Genomic DNA, 13,034 nt, shown 5'->3' with positions numbered 1-13,034 from the left:
CAACTCAGACCTAGATGTTCCCATGTGCAAAGAGCCTGTGAGGCGCAAGTGTGGGTCTGATGGCCTCATGTCTAGTGTGGCTCTGGCAGAAGGCTGTTCCCAGTGGGGGCAGAGACATGGCACTGTAGGCACCACCCAGGGCTTCAGCTCCCCCTGAGAACAGGGGTGTGGGCAATGTTCTCCTTCCCAGAGCTGCAGAAGCTCAGGTGAGGGGAAGAGACAGCTAGGTGTTTGAGTCCTGCAGAAATCATGGGGCCAGACTCTAGACCTTCCCCATCTCCCCTCTCCTGAGGGTCCTGCCAGTCGCTGGGAGGGCAGACACCCAGCTCCGGCCTCTCTGTCCCTGACGAGGGGCCTTTGGGGCCAGAGGGCACTCAGTGGGGGCTGGCTTAGACCAGGCATTGTTTGCACCCCAGACAGACAGCTCTTCTGGCCCAGGACGGCCCACCACTGAAGGCCCTGTGCCTGGATGGGGATTCTGGGGAATAGAGGGGCGCCCCTGGGGGTGTGTGGGTCCCATGAGAGAGCCACTGTCACCTTAACTCAGATGGGGAAGCCGACACTCACAAAGCTTAAGTATTTTAAGCACAGTCAGGACGTGGGTGAAGGTGGGGTTGCCAGGTAGAGCCAGCCCAGACGCCTGCCCGGCAGCCATGAGGGGCGTCTGTGGCCCGGTGGGCTCAGGTCGGCGGAGGCGTGCGTGCCCCTGCGGGCTCAGGCTTCCACTTCAGGCTGCAGAGCTGTTGCCGGGATGACTGACACCTCAGGGAGTGCGGGGTGTGTGCGCTCGGCCTGAGAGAAGCACGAGTTCCGGGGGCCAGAGGTGGACTCCAGTGATGGAGGTGCGTGCCCCAGACTCCGCCACGGGAGCCCTCCGTGCCGTGGGATGGCATTGAAGAGGCGGGTCTCTGAGAGGGGGCAGCTCCGATGGGCCCTCCATGCGCCCTGGGAGCCTTCCCTGGGGGCGTCGGTGGCCTCGCAGGAAGAGGAAGAGACGGATGTCCGTTTCTCACTCTGGACAGACTGTGGGGGACACGGCAAGAACTTCCGGCCAGGGAGCAGGCCCGGAAACAGGCTCTGACCGGGAGGCACACCGGGCCTTGCTGTGGACTCGCAGCCTTCCGAGCTGGGAGCAGTGAGGGCGTGCAGGCACCCCGCGTGCGTGTTTCCTACGGCAGCCTGGGCGGGCTGAGACTTTGAGACGGGGACACTTTGTGCTTGCGCACCGTTGCCCTGGGTGGAGTCCTGGGAGCAGCACCCACGGCTCTGGCTCTGTGTCCTTCAAACTGGGAGCCCGCAGTTGCCTGCCTCCGGTCACTCCTCCACGCGTGCCTGCATTCTCTCCCTGCACCTGCTGCGGACCGGGTCCTGGGGCTGGGGCACCCGGCCAGAGCCAGCCAGACCCTCCGCTCCCTGGGGTTCGGCCCTGCATCCCCACATCTGTCCCCAGAGCACGGGCCCTCGGTCTCCTCCTGTTCTTGGTATCCCCCGCATTTCCCGGGACATTCGGCAGTCGGGACCTGAGCAGAGAACCCAGCCTGGCGCAGCCAGAGCACATCTATCGTCAGAGGCTGGGGACCTGACCATGCAGCCGCACGGGGACCCAGGTGGCTGTTGAGGGACAGGACACCGACTGTCCCTGTGCTCACTCCCCAGCAATCAGGAGGCCCAAACCGGAGCCAGACGGAACGGGCCACAGGGCAGGCTTACAGGGAGGCAGCCAGGGAACGCATTTTGCCGGATATTTGCAGTCCCTCCTTGTTTTTTCCTGCTTTGGCCCCATAAATATTGCCAATGAAGATGTACCCAGCGCCCGGCGGGTCTCCGTGACAATGTATCTCACAGGCTTCGCCACGTCCTGCAAGATATTCATGGCTCCGCGGTTCCAGAAGGCCGGTCCGTCTTTGGCTATTGACAGCTCAACGCTAGTTCGGGTCCCCAGAGGTCCTTAACAGACGCCCCAGAGACGGGATTTGCTGCAGCGCGTGGGGAGCGCGGGTACGCAGAACCTGGGGCGGAGCCGGCGCCCGCAAAGCCATGCGGGGCCTGTTGCTTTGACGTTGCAGTCGTCACAATTAATAGCAGGTGCGTTGGGTTGGCCGACATTTTCACAGGGCAAAGCACGAGAGGGGCTGTAGCTGGCGGGTGTCCCGCTCCCCACTCCTTCCGCCCCGCCCTCCTGGGGAAGGCAGCGGCCGAGGTGGAGAGTGCGGGAGGGCCGGGCCCGGGGCCCTGGAAGGTGATCAGCCGTCTGTGCTCCACGGGCCTCGGAGTCCCACCTGCCGGGCGACCTGAGGTACGGGAGACCGCTGGTGTGGTCAGCGTGGGCAGCCCGTCCTCTGCCTCAGCGTGGGGGCCCTGGCGTGTGTGACAGGTGTGGTGGCCGTCAGGGAAGGTCAGTCCTTGGACCCGTGGTGACAGGAGTTTTGCCTCTGCCCTTCTGGGCTCCTGGGGCGGTGAGTGGGCCTTCCTGCCCCGTCCAAGGCTGCGCGCCCCACATCGGGGGCATCTGCGGACGCCACGTGCGCGGTATTCGGGACGATGCCCGCCCTTCCGCAGAAGCACAGATTCTCACAGATTCCCAGTTTTCCTCTCGTCTGTCCCTGTCCTTTCTTCCCACTTGCCAGAGATGTTTATTGCTTTTTAGCAATTGGTACTGGTGTTCATTGAAATCTGAGCCTCTTGGTGGACTCCGGGGAGGCCGGTGGTCCGTCTGCTGGCCTGGCCCGCGGCTGCAGGGTGCGGGGTGGGGGGCCTGGCTGCCGAGGGCGCGGCGGCCTCGCCCGTGAGGCCCTCCGCTCTGCCTTTGAGGCAGCGTCTGCAGTGGGACTGTCTCCTGGCTGACGTCACGGTGACAGATGGAATCCGTGACTCAAGGAAGCCGGAGCCCAGGAGCCGCGCTTCCTCCCGCGCTGAAAACCCTCGCAGCCCCCGGTATGTGCTGGGCCCCGTGTCTGGAAGGCGTGGGTCGCAGGTGTGACGTGACTCCTCTGGGGAGGGTGGCTGGAAGGGGCCCCAGGATGGGGGGAAGGGCACCGCAGGGAGCCCCCCCCCCCTTCAGGGCCCACTCCCCTGCGTCTCTGGGAGAAGGATTTCAGGGTCTGCTCGCAGCCCCAGCACGTGGCCTGACGGCCCTGGGGTCTGCTGCCCTCAGCCGACACGCGCTGGGGCCCAGACCCGTTTGCTTCCAGCTTCTCCCTTCCTGGTGAGTGGCCTCTGGCCTCGTGGTCACAGGGTGGCTTTCCAGCCCTGGGCACGGAGCCCTAGTTCCAGGCAGGAGACAGGGGAGGGACTGCAGGGAAGAGGCAAAACCCACATACACCAGCCGGGACTGGGCCTTTTAGACGCGTTTCCCAGAAATCCCACCCAGCAAACTCCACTTAAGTCTCATCGATCAGATCTTGGTGCCCCGCCACGCCGGCTGCAGGGTCGGCCCAGGGAGCCGCGCGTTTCCCCTGAACTCATGTCCACCCAGATGGACTGTGCTGCTACCAGCGGGAGGGCCGGAGAGGACAGACGCTGGCCGAGCCTGCCCAGGGTCCGCCCTGCCCCTTGCCTTAGAGCTAACCTCCGCGCCCCACCCCCATCCCCACCTGTGCCCCCACCCCTCCTCTTCTCCCCTCCCCATCCCCCCTGCCCTCCCCCCACACCTCCCACTCCCCCTCCTCTTCATCTCCTCCCCCTGCCCCACGAGTGCCCTCTTGGCTGCCGTAACAAATGACCGCAAACAGGGTGGCCTTAAACAGCAGAGATCTGTTCTCTCACGGTCTGGAGGCCAGAAGCCTGAAATCAGTGCCGGCAGCTCTCAAAGACACCCCGTAATCGGGGGTGAATACTTCCCCAGGCTCGGAGGGAGAATCGGTTCCAGGCGTCCCTCCAGCTTCTGGTGGCTCCTGGCACTCCTCGGCGATCCTTGGCTTGTGGACACCCGACTCCGTCTCTGTCTCCATCATCACGAGGCTTCTCCTCTGCCTGTGGCCCTCTGAGCGCCCTCTAAGTTACCAGGACACGTCCTTGAATTTATGACGCACCCGAACCCCAAAGTCCTCACTCTAGTTACACCGGCAAACACCCTCTTCCCAGGAAGGCCACCCCACAGGTTCCAGCTTCTGGGGCCTCTATCCGAACCACCACCTTCCCATCCGTCTAAACCAGGGGCACAACCTTTCAGCCTCCAGGCAGCCGTGAGAAACAGCCTGGGGGCAGGGAGCTGACCACCTGTGCCAGTGTAGGGCCCTGTGCCCAAGCACACACGTGCTGTCAGGCGGCTGGAACCTTCCACAGGAGCTGGGAGCCCAGGCTTGCACCTGAAATCTCTCTCATTGGGCAGTGCCCGGAGACTTGCTCTAAGCCCCAAGGCCTTCCCAGACCCTCCACATCGGCTGCTCTTCTCTGAAACGTCCGGGCCGTCGGTAGGAACAGCTGTTGGGGCAACCACTCTGCGGGTCCATAGACGAATCCGGATCTATCCTCCTGGCCCTGAATGTGGTCACTGTGAACCACCCCTGCACCTGCCTGGGGTCCTCTGCCTCTGGGAGCACCCAGGTCGGGGGAAGCCATTGGGGGACTGCAGGGTGTCCACAAGGTCGCTGTGCCGCTGTCAGGAGACCCGGGGCCAAGGCAGGAGGTGCAGTGGTTACACACCGCTCTAAAAGCCTGCTCCCGGCCTGGGCATGCCCGTGGGAGGCCGCACCGATGGCTTGCACTCTGCCTGGGTGCTCTGCCCTGTGCCGGGGTTGCCGGGACCCATCATCGCATGCCGACGGGCTTAGAGCAGCCCAGAGTTATTCTCTTACCATCCTGGAGCTCCGAAGCCCAAAATGGGTGTCCCTGGGCTGGAACCATGGTGTGGGCAGGGCTGGGCTCTCTGGACGCTCTGGGGTGGATCCTTCCTGCCCCTCCAGCTTCGGGGGCCCAGGCGTCCCATCCATACGGGCTCTGCCTTCACACCTCACGGTCCCCTCGACCATGTCTGTCAAACCTCCCACAGACTCTGTGCTTTATGGGCTCCTGATGGCGCGTAGGTCCCTCCTGGACGGCCCCAGGCGCTCTGCATCTCAGGGTCCGTACGGTGATCCCGTCTGCAAAGCCCCGATTACGGGGTGTCTTTGAGAGCTGTCCTGTAGCCTTCCGTGGCCTGCCACCCCGAGCTGGCAGATGGAGACCCTCTCTGTTAACTGAATGCTATTTTTTAAAAAAACGTGAACACGTTGCTCATATTCAGAGTCGTCTGTCTTGGAAAGTCTTGGTTTTAGCCCAGGGACACCCATTAAAACGCTCCGCCGCGAGGGGGGGTCCTTCCTGCCTCTGCCTCCGCGCGGCGTGAAATGGTGCTGAAGTGACAAGCCCTTGTAATTAACGTCCTTGATGTCAAAATGTGAAATTGGGGACCTTTCCCGGTTCCCTCTAAAATCCTTCACTGAGGTGATCTGAAGTTGAAAGTGTGTGCGTAGGAGGTTGTGCAGCCTCAGTGAGCCGGGCGGGGTCATGTCCTTCTGTGAAATGTGCGGATAAAAGCACCGGGAGTGGGTCCCACGGCCCGGGGACCAGCCTGATGACCGCCAGCTGTCGCGACCAGCCTGTGACCCCCTCATCAAGTCCCAGCGTAACAAGCAGGAGTGGTTGCTGCTTCACTGTCGGAGAAGTCAGGCGGGTGGACGTTCCAGAGGCCGGGCTGACGCATGCATTTCCCATTGTTCTCGAAATCCCTTCTCATTCACGGGGACAGAGAGTCTGGGGCTCCGACTCCCCCACAGGAGGGAGTGGAACATTGCAAACCAGAAAAGCCGCCTCTCCCTCCCGTTCCGGAGGCCCTGGGCACCTTTGTGATCTGGCCTGTCCCTGCGCCGTCCCCCGAGGGACGGAGGGCCGCCCCACACGACTGAACAGCTCACATCCATGTGTCCAGCTGTCACCGTCGGGGGCGGCAGGTCAGCCTGGGGTCTCCAGGAACACCCGGACAAAACAGGAGCTCTGGATGGCTGAAACCACAGCCACTCATTCTTCCACAGCCCGGAGGCTCCCGGAGGCCAGGGCCCCGGCGCAGGGAGCTCCTCGAACTCCTGGCCACCCATTGCACTCCCTGCTGGTGGCCTCGGCCCACCCGTCTCTGTCGGGGGTTGTCATGCGGCCATCTTCTCTTTGCCAGTGTCCAAAATCCCCTAGGGGACAGCCTCTCCGAGTGGCAGGAAGCCTGAGGCCGCCCCCGTGGTGACGTGGTGAGGAGGCGTGTCGGGGCCTCAGCGCTCCCACCTGGGCCAGCCTCCGTTCAAGGTCCCGCCTGGTCGCGTTCTTGCTGGTGTTTCACTGTTTCGAGGCGGGTGTCCGCGAGCCCAGACGCTGTGCCTTTGCTGAGAACTCGCGGGCGTCACGAGCGTTTGGTTCCCACGTGAGCCAGAGGCCGCTGGCTAACGAGGTCACAGAACGTATTCAGGGAGGGGACGTTTACAGAAACACTCGTAAAACCAGGTGGCTTGTTGGCGGGTCTATGGAAAGGTGGCGACCAGGGCCTCGCGGGAACCCGACCCCGTGTGTCCCCGGGAGCAACGGCTCGGTGTCTGCAGGTTCCACGCTCCGGGCTTTATAGCTCGATCCCCACCGAGGAGAATCTGGGATGTCTCTCAGAGCCGGTGAGGGGCCCCAGCAGCCCCCCACCCGCCCCGGGCACTCAGGACCAGCCGTGAGCCTCCAAGCAGACCAGATGCCAGTCCAGCCCTCAGCCTCTGGCTGTGAGGGTCCCCAACCCCAGGGCGCCCTGGGAACATTTGGGGCTCCCAGGGCCTTGCCATCTGTGCCTGCCTCCACGTCTGTGTTGCAGGGACTCTCTCATGACGGACATCCATCTTTCACTTTCTGTAAAAGCACCAAAAACGAGGAAACACTCATGCGCAAGCTTCACAGATTTTCTGGAACACTGGCGTCGTGGGCTGCCCGCCTCCCTTCCCCTTGGACTTGGCCGGCCTCCTCCGAGCACACGGCGCTTGTCCGGGGCCCGGGGCGTGGCGGCGCGTGGCTGCTGGCCACAGCCCCGTGTCCGAAGCCCGAGCTGTGTGAACATTGTTACTAATCATCCTTACCTCTCTGCCCTGAAATGTGCCCCGAAAGTCAAGATCCAAGCCTAACGCCAACGAAGATGCACATAATTTGGGGGAATGAGTTGTGTCTGGAGGGCAAGTGAGGCTGCCTGGACATTCCACCGAGGGCGAGTGGGTGGTCAGGCCGTGCCGCGTGGCCTCCGTGGCTCGCTCGCCCGAGGCCCGCCTGCAGCCGGCACGGGGTGGTGAAGGTGGGCTCGCTCCTCTCTTGGAAGCAGCCTCCAGCCGTGGGGAGCTGGGTCGCGGTGGTGCAGCAAAATGAGCTGTTCTAAGTGACTTTGCCAGCGGCTGACAATGTGGAAGCCACGGCGTAGCTATTTCTGTCTCTCTGGGGGTAATTCAACGGCTTATTTTTAAAATTTTTATTATTGTAAGAACACTTACCGTGCCGTCTACCTCCGGGACAAAATTTTAAGTGTTGCTGACTAGGCGCGGTGACGTCCGGCAGACCCCTAGCTTACCCCTGGAGGTTCCGACGGCTCCGCAGCCGAAAAAATCTATAAATGACAGCAACCCCCGTCGAGGGGAAGCCCCGGGGAACGCTTTCCTTTAGCCCACGAGGAAGTGGACAGACGCTGTCTGACGTGACACTTCCAGAAATAGACCCGAAAGCGTTCCTTCGTTCCTTCTGAGGTCAGAAAGTCACCGCGGGGATACCGGAGGCTAAAGGCGCAGCGGGGAAGAGTAGAGGGAGGAGGGGCGGGCGACGGGGCCTCAGGCTCTGGGCAGCCCTGTAGGGGCGCTGTCCGCCCGGAGCACGCCGCGTGGGGGGACAACCAGGGAAGCCCCATCTTTCGCGGGCAGGGGCTTGCCCAGGACGCCCCAACGCCTCCTTCTCGTAGCTCTGCGCACCGTTGCAGGTTCTCACATGTGCGTGTCTCACTGTGACAAGCGAAAAAGCGACAGGAAGCAGCCCCGTGAGTTCCAGGGCCTGACCCCGCTCAAGCTGGGTCCTCCCTCTGCTCCAGCCCCAGCCTGTCCGCCCTGCTGCGGCCCACCTCACGCGGGGGAGGGAGCCCCAACCCTCAGGCCCCAGGGTTTCTGGAACCCACCCCAGGCCCCGCCCCCAGCCCCGCCCCAACCCCAGCCACAGACCCCACCCCGGGGTCCCCCAGCCTCCCCTTCCCTGCTCTGCCCCCACCCTCAGGCCCCATCCCCTGGAGCTCACGCCCTAGGGCTCCTCCCATCCCCCACGCCCCGGCCCCTTAGCCTCACTCGGCCCCCACCCCCACCTCCCGCCCCCACCCTCAGCCCCCAACCCCCCAGAACCCACCCCGGGGGCTCCCCCACACTGGCCCCCACCGCAGGTCCCACCCCACTCTGGGTCCCCCCACCCCCGGCTCCACCCCCCCAGGTCCCCACCCTGGGCCCCAGAGCCCTCTGGGGGGGCCCGGCCTGGATCGCGGACACTGCTGTCCCCTCAGGTCTGAGGGCACATCTGCCTTTGGGAGGTGGCTATTTACGGACTTCCCAAAGTAGAAAATCCAGCACAGACGTTTAAAAGTAGCATGATTAGATAAGTATTTTTGGTATATTAAAATAAGAGGAAGTGACTTCTGCGTCAGGCAATTTTTCAATTTTATATGCAACGTGTGTCCTTCGGTCCTACATAAACACGAACACAGGTTTGCTGGTTCAAGACTTCCGAAAACTGAGGTCCAGGTGCCGGGGCTCCCCTCCTGCTCCCAGACTCAGCGGGGTCCCGGCGCAGGCCAGTGGGAAGGTGTGTGCGGCTCCCGGGCGGGGACACAGGCTCTGCCAGGCCGGCGGCTGGCCGGGGAGGGGCCGCCGGTCAGTGGGGTTTGTCGGGCAGCCTCGGCCTGGTACAGGCGCGGCCTTCTTGTTTCAGTCACGTCACAAACCTAAGGGGGCGGTTGGCGCAGAGAGGAGCCCGCTGCCCGTGCACCGGGGGGGCCTGCACGTGGGGGGCCGACCCGCCTGCCTTTCCGCCCGTTAAAGGACAGTGCCCTGGGGCCTCACTCCCGGAGCCGGCATGTGCCAGCCACCCGTCCCAGAGAGCCAGGGTGCCGTCCCCGCGCGCAGCGGGCACTCCGGCCCTGCTCCTCTCTGGCACATGTGACCACTCCAGGGAACGTTCCGGAACAACAAGCCCCAGGCCTGACCTTCCCAGGCAGCCCATGTGCACACAGGCCTCCGCTCCTGCCTGGTCTCCCAGGCCAGCTCCGTCCCTCTCCGCCCTCCGAGGCAGGGCCCCCAGGTCGAGCCCCACTGTATGCGTGCCGTGACGTCAGAAAGACCAACAGCGTCAAGGGTCCGGGAGCGGGTGGGCAACCGCTTTGCATTCTTAAAATTAACTTATTTTTATTGAAAAATGTTTTTTGAATGAATAGACTTCCCTTGAATTCCTGGAGTTGGGCCTGGGAGAAGTGGCAGCCCAAGGCTGGGGACGGGCTGGGGGCGCGGGAGGGCCCGGGGACCTGCTTGACCACCCTCCTTTCCCGTGTCCTGCCAGGCCTCGCCAAGCCCATCGGCCTGGTGGAGGGGCCGGGGGGCCTGGGCCAGGGCGGCATGGCGGCCTCGCTGCACGCGGACAGCCAGGAGACAGAGAGCAAGTACGAGGAGTACGGGTACAACGCGCAGCTCAGCGACCGCATCTCCCTGGACAGGACCATCCCGGACTACAGGCCAAAAAAGTGAGTATGGGGCCGCCTCCCAGGCGCCCCCCGGCCCAGCCCCCGCGCGCTGTGGGCTCCCGGAGCACGGACACGGCCGTGCACGGACGCGCAGGCAGGCACCCCCGGCGCAGCGTGTCCACCCTGCCTGCGCTCTGCGCTCTGGGGTCTCTGCTGTCGGTGGGTCGCGGGCACCCGGCCCACGCAGACGTGCGCGGGCCTGGGAGCCGGTGGAGACTTGCCGCCGCTCCACGCCAGGACACCGGTGAAGTGCAGGGACCTGGGGGCTTACTTGCTCGCACGGCACCCCCACCTAAAGCTGTCTGCGCTCTCCACCCTCGAGCCCCTGGCCCTCCTGCCCCCAGTCTGCCCCTGGCTGTGGCCTTCCCTCGTGGCCTCTCAGGACATGGCCTCCTGTTTGAAAGCTCATTAGGTACCTTGGCGGGGATGACGTTTGAACAAAATGCGGTATTAAGTGGACATGATTACTTGAAAAAAGTCCCTCAGGCTGGCACGTGGGCCCTGGGAAGGAAAGGCGAGCTTGGCCGGGCTCCTCGCTGTGGCTCTGTCTGTGGAAAGCCCTGGGGCTGGGGGGACCCTGGGGGCTGGCAGTGGGGGGCGGGGCCGAGTGGGGGTGGGTGGGGCCAGCCCTGGAGCAAACCCCAGCACAGCGGCTTGGGGGTGTTTTCAGAATGTGTTTGAGACTGTGGTCGGGAAGTGGTCCAGGGAGCTGGGTGGAAGAACTGCGCTGCCCCCCACCCCATCCCAGGGAGGAGGAGGCCTGAGCAGGTGCATCGTGGGGGCGGGGGCGGTCCAGGTGGGGCACAGTCGCAGGTGCGATGCCCCTCCCCCAGGCCGGGCTGCGGGAACTCACCGCAGACTCCCCAGACCACGGAGTGAGCTGTCCTGGGCCAGGGGTCCAAGTGAGCCTGGGGGCACGGCGTGGGCCTCCTGCGGCCCGGCCCTGGGGTTCCCTTCCTGTCCCTGTCCCTGTGCTTCGGGACAGACAGTAGGAGCGGCCTGTTCCCTGGACAGCACCGTCTGCGAGCGAGTCTGCAAGTGAGAGGTCACCGTCCACCTCTCCTGTTCCTGTGGGACGTCATCCCAGAGGAGTTCCCCTTCGTCCCGGCAGACCCCAGCACACGTGCCCCCGTGGCCTCAGCCCCGCGCCACACGAGAGAACGCGGTTTTATGTCACGGGTACCATCAAACCATAAGCCACGCTGGCTTTCCTTTCGAGGGATGTTGTACAGGTTCCTTGTCTGGGTAAAAAATGCGGTTCTGCATGAAACAGGCCAATTTGAAGAAACACGCGAAGTGGGGAACGCAGGTGGCGAAGAGGGAAATGGACGTGACAAAGGCACCGACGCGGGCTTGAGGGGCTCGGGTTCCGGACGTACCCAGTCTGTGCTCTAATGGCGCGTGCGCGCGTGTGTGTGCTGTGCGCGTGTGCGTGGGCATGTGTGGTGTGTGCTCGTGCGTGACTGTGCGTGGCATTTTCTGAGCGCTCCCCAGGGCGCCCTGACCTCCGGAGCGTGGCCGCAGTAAGGCTCACTCAGTGGCTGGAGCTGAGTTCTTGGTTCTGGGCTTCTGGGTGCACAGCAGCCTCCGGAGTCCCCCCAGGACCACCCAGGCTCTGTGACTCCGCCCTGGGCAGCCCCGTTTTACTCCTGCTGTGTTTTGTGGAAGGACAGAATGACATCACGCAGAGGAGTGCAGAGGGCGGGGGTGGGGGGTATAGGAGGCATTTTCTAGCTGCCCCTCCCAGGGCAGCCACAGAGACGGCGCGGAGCCCTCCCAGCCCCGGCGAGTGACCGCCCCCATGAAGTATGACAATGGCCCTGCTGTCCAGGGTTTCGGTGGCCGACTGACCTTGGTCCCCAGGCCCCAGAGGTCAGGCTGACCCTGTGGCTCAAGCTCCAGCATGGACGGCTCTGCAGCACAGACCACCCCACGTGGTAACCAATGGCGTTCCGCTGGTCACCTGGATGCCCGTAAGCAGTGACGCTCTGGTCACGCACGGTGTCCCAGACTTCTGCCGCGCAGGGAGGGTATTTACAGGCGAGCCAGCCTGCTGTGTGAACCCCTTCCTGTGCACGCGGTAGTATTGACTCAGCAAGTGAGTGGCACTCACTTGAGAGTGCCAGAGAGAGCGCTGGCCCTCTCTGTCCGGCCGTCACCAGTCCTGGGCTGGGGCAGGCTCTCCTGGTGGTCCTGCTGCGTCCTGAGCCATCAGAGCATAGAGCAGACGTGAGTGTGTGTCATGGATGCCATTGTTGGTTGCCGTGAAATGTGGTTCTCTTTCCTTGGGCTCCAGCTCCTCATTCCCACAGGGGAACCCCTGCAAACCTTCCGCTCCAGCCCCAGGGCAGGTCACGTGACTCGGGATTACGGCAATTAGAGCGTTATGTCTACCAGCCACATCTACGGCTCAGTGGTGCCATGTGGTCTGGGCCAGTCCAATCAGAGTGCATGTTCGAATTACCTGAGGTCACTGGGGAAAAAAATCAGGCTTTTCCGTCAAAGTAAAACTGCAAAAATGGGAACATGGGGACCTGCTCACGATTATGAGCCCAAAGCTTGCGGCTCCCATAGCCCACATGCGGAACTCAAGGAAAAACCCAGTGCAGAGTGTGGCCAAGCTGGGAGGTAGGGAGGAATCAGGTTCCAGGGCCATAGTTGGAGCACCTAGATCAAGCTGTTCCTGAAGCCAATATCACAATAAATTATAAATAAATGAAAACTTCTTAGCACACATACACACGTATATTTTTAAATCTTTTGCTCAAATATTTGGATTGTACTTCTTGCATTTTTTTAAAAAGACTTTCTTATCTATTTGAGAGACTTAGAGCATGAGAGAGGAGAAGGGCAGAGGGAGAAGCAGACTTCCTATGGAGCTGGGATCCTGATAAGGGACTTGATCCTGGGACTCCAGGATCATGACCTGAGAGAAAGGCAGTGGCTCAACCCACTGAGCCACCCAGGCGCCCTATTTCTTGCTTTTTAACGGGCTCTCCCTGCTCTGTCTAGCACAACCCTGCATACTCCTGAGTCCCCAGAGCACTTTCCTCTGACACCTCACTGTGCTGGCATTTGCCTGAGGGGCAGGTGTTCCTCTGGCTTTCCCTTTGAGGACTGAGGCCACCCTCCCTCCCTCCCGTGGCAGAGGCTCCCTCTTCAGGAAGGCTCCATCTGCTGAAATAAAACCAGATGGGAACGACCAGTTCCCTCTCGGCCTCGTGTTACAGAAGAAGATTTCAAGGCAAACTCTGAAAGCGCCGACACGTACAATATGCCTTAATTG

At 62.7% G+C, this 13,034-nt stretch overlaps 1 protein-coding gene across 3 annotated transcripts in view; it reads left to right on the top strand.

Annotated features, from left to right (window-relative positions):
* GALNT9 (polypeptide N-acetylgalactosaminyltransferase 9) overlaps positions 1 to 13,034 on the top strand; it is a 69,262-nt gene that overhangs the window by 11,311 nt on the left and 44,917 nt on the right. Inside the window, exons 1-2 of one of the 3 annotated variants that reach the window (XM_082699017.1) lie at positions 2,844 to 2,934; positions 9,568 to 9,748. The exons of 1 other annotated variant lie outside the window; for it this stretch is intronic. In XM_082699017.1, coding sequence (XP_082555143.1) covers positions 2,859 to 2,934; positions 9,568 to 9,748 — 257 coding nt within the window. In that variant the 5' untranslated portion in view covers positions 2,844 to 2,858. Of the gene's footprint in view, positions 1 to 2,843; positions 2,935 to 9,567; positions 9,749 to 13,034 lie in introns of those variants that run through there. One more of the 3 variants, XM_082699016.1, reaches the window with a different exon arrangement.

Source organism: Mustela nivalis (assembly GCF_964662115.1).
Source record: "Mustela nivalis genome assembly, chromosome: 14".
Lineage (NCBI taxonomy): Eukaryota > Metazoa > Chordata > Mammalia > Carnivora > Mustelidae > Mustela > Mustela nivalis.
This window is presented reverse-complemented; position numbering and strand designations above follow the sequence as displayed.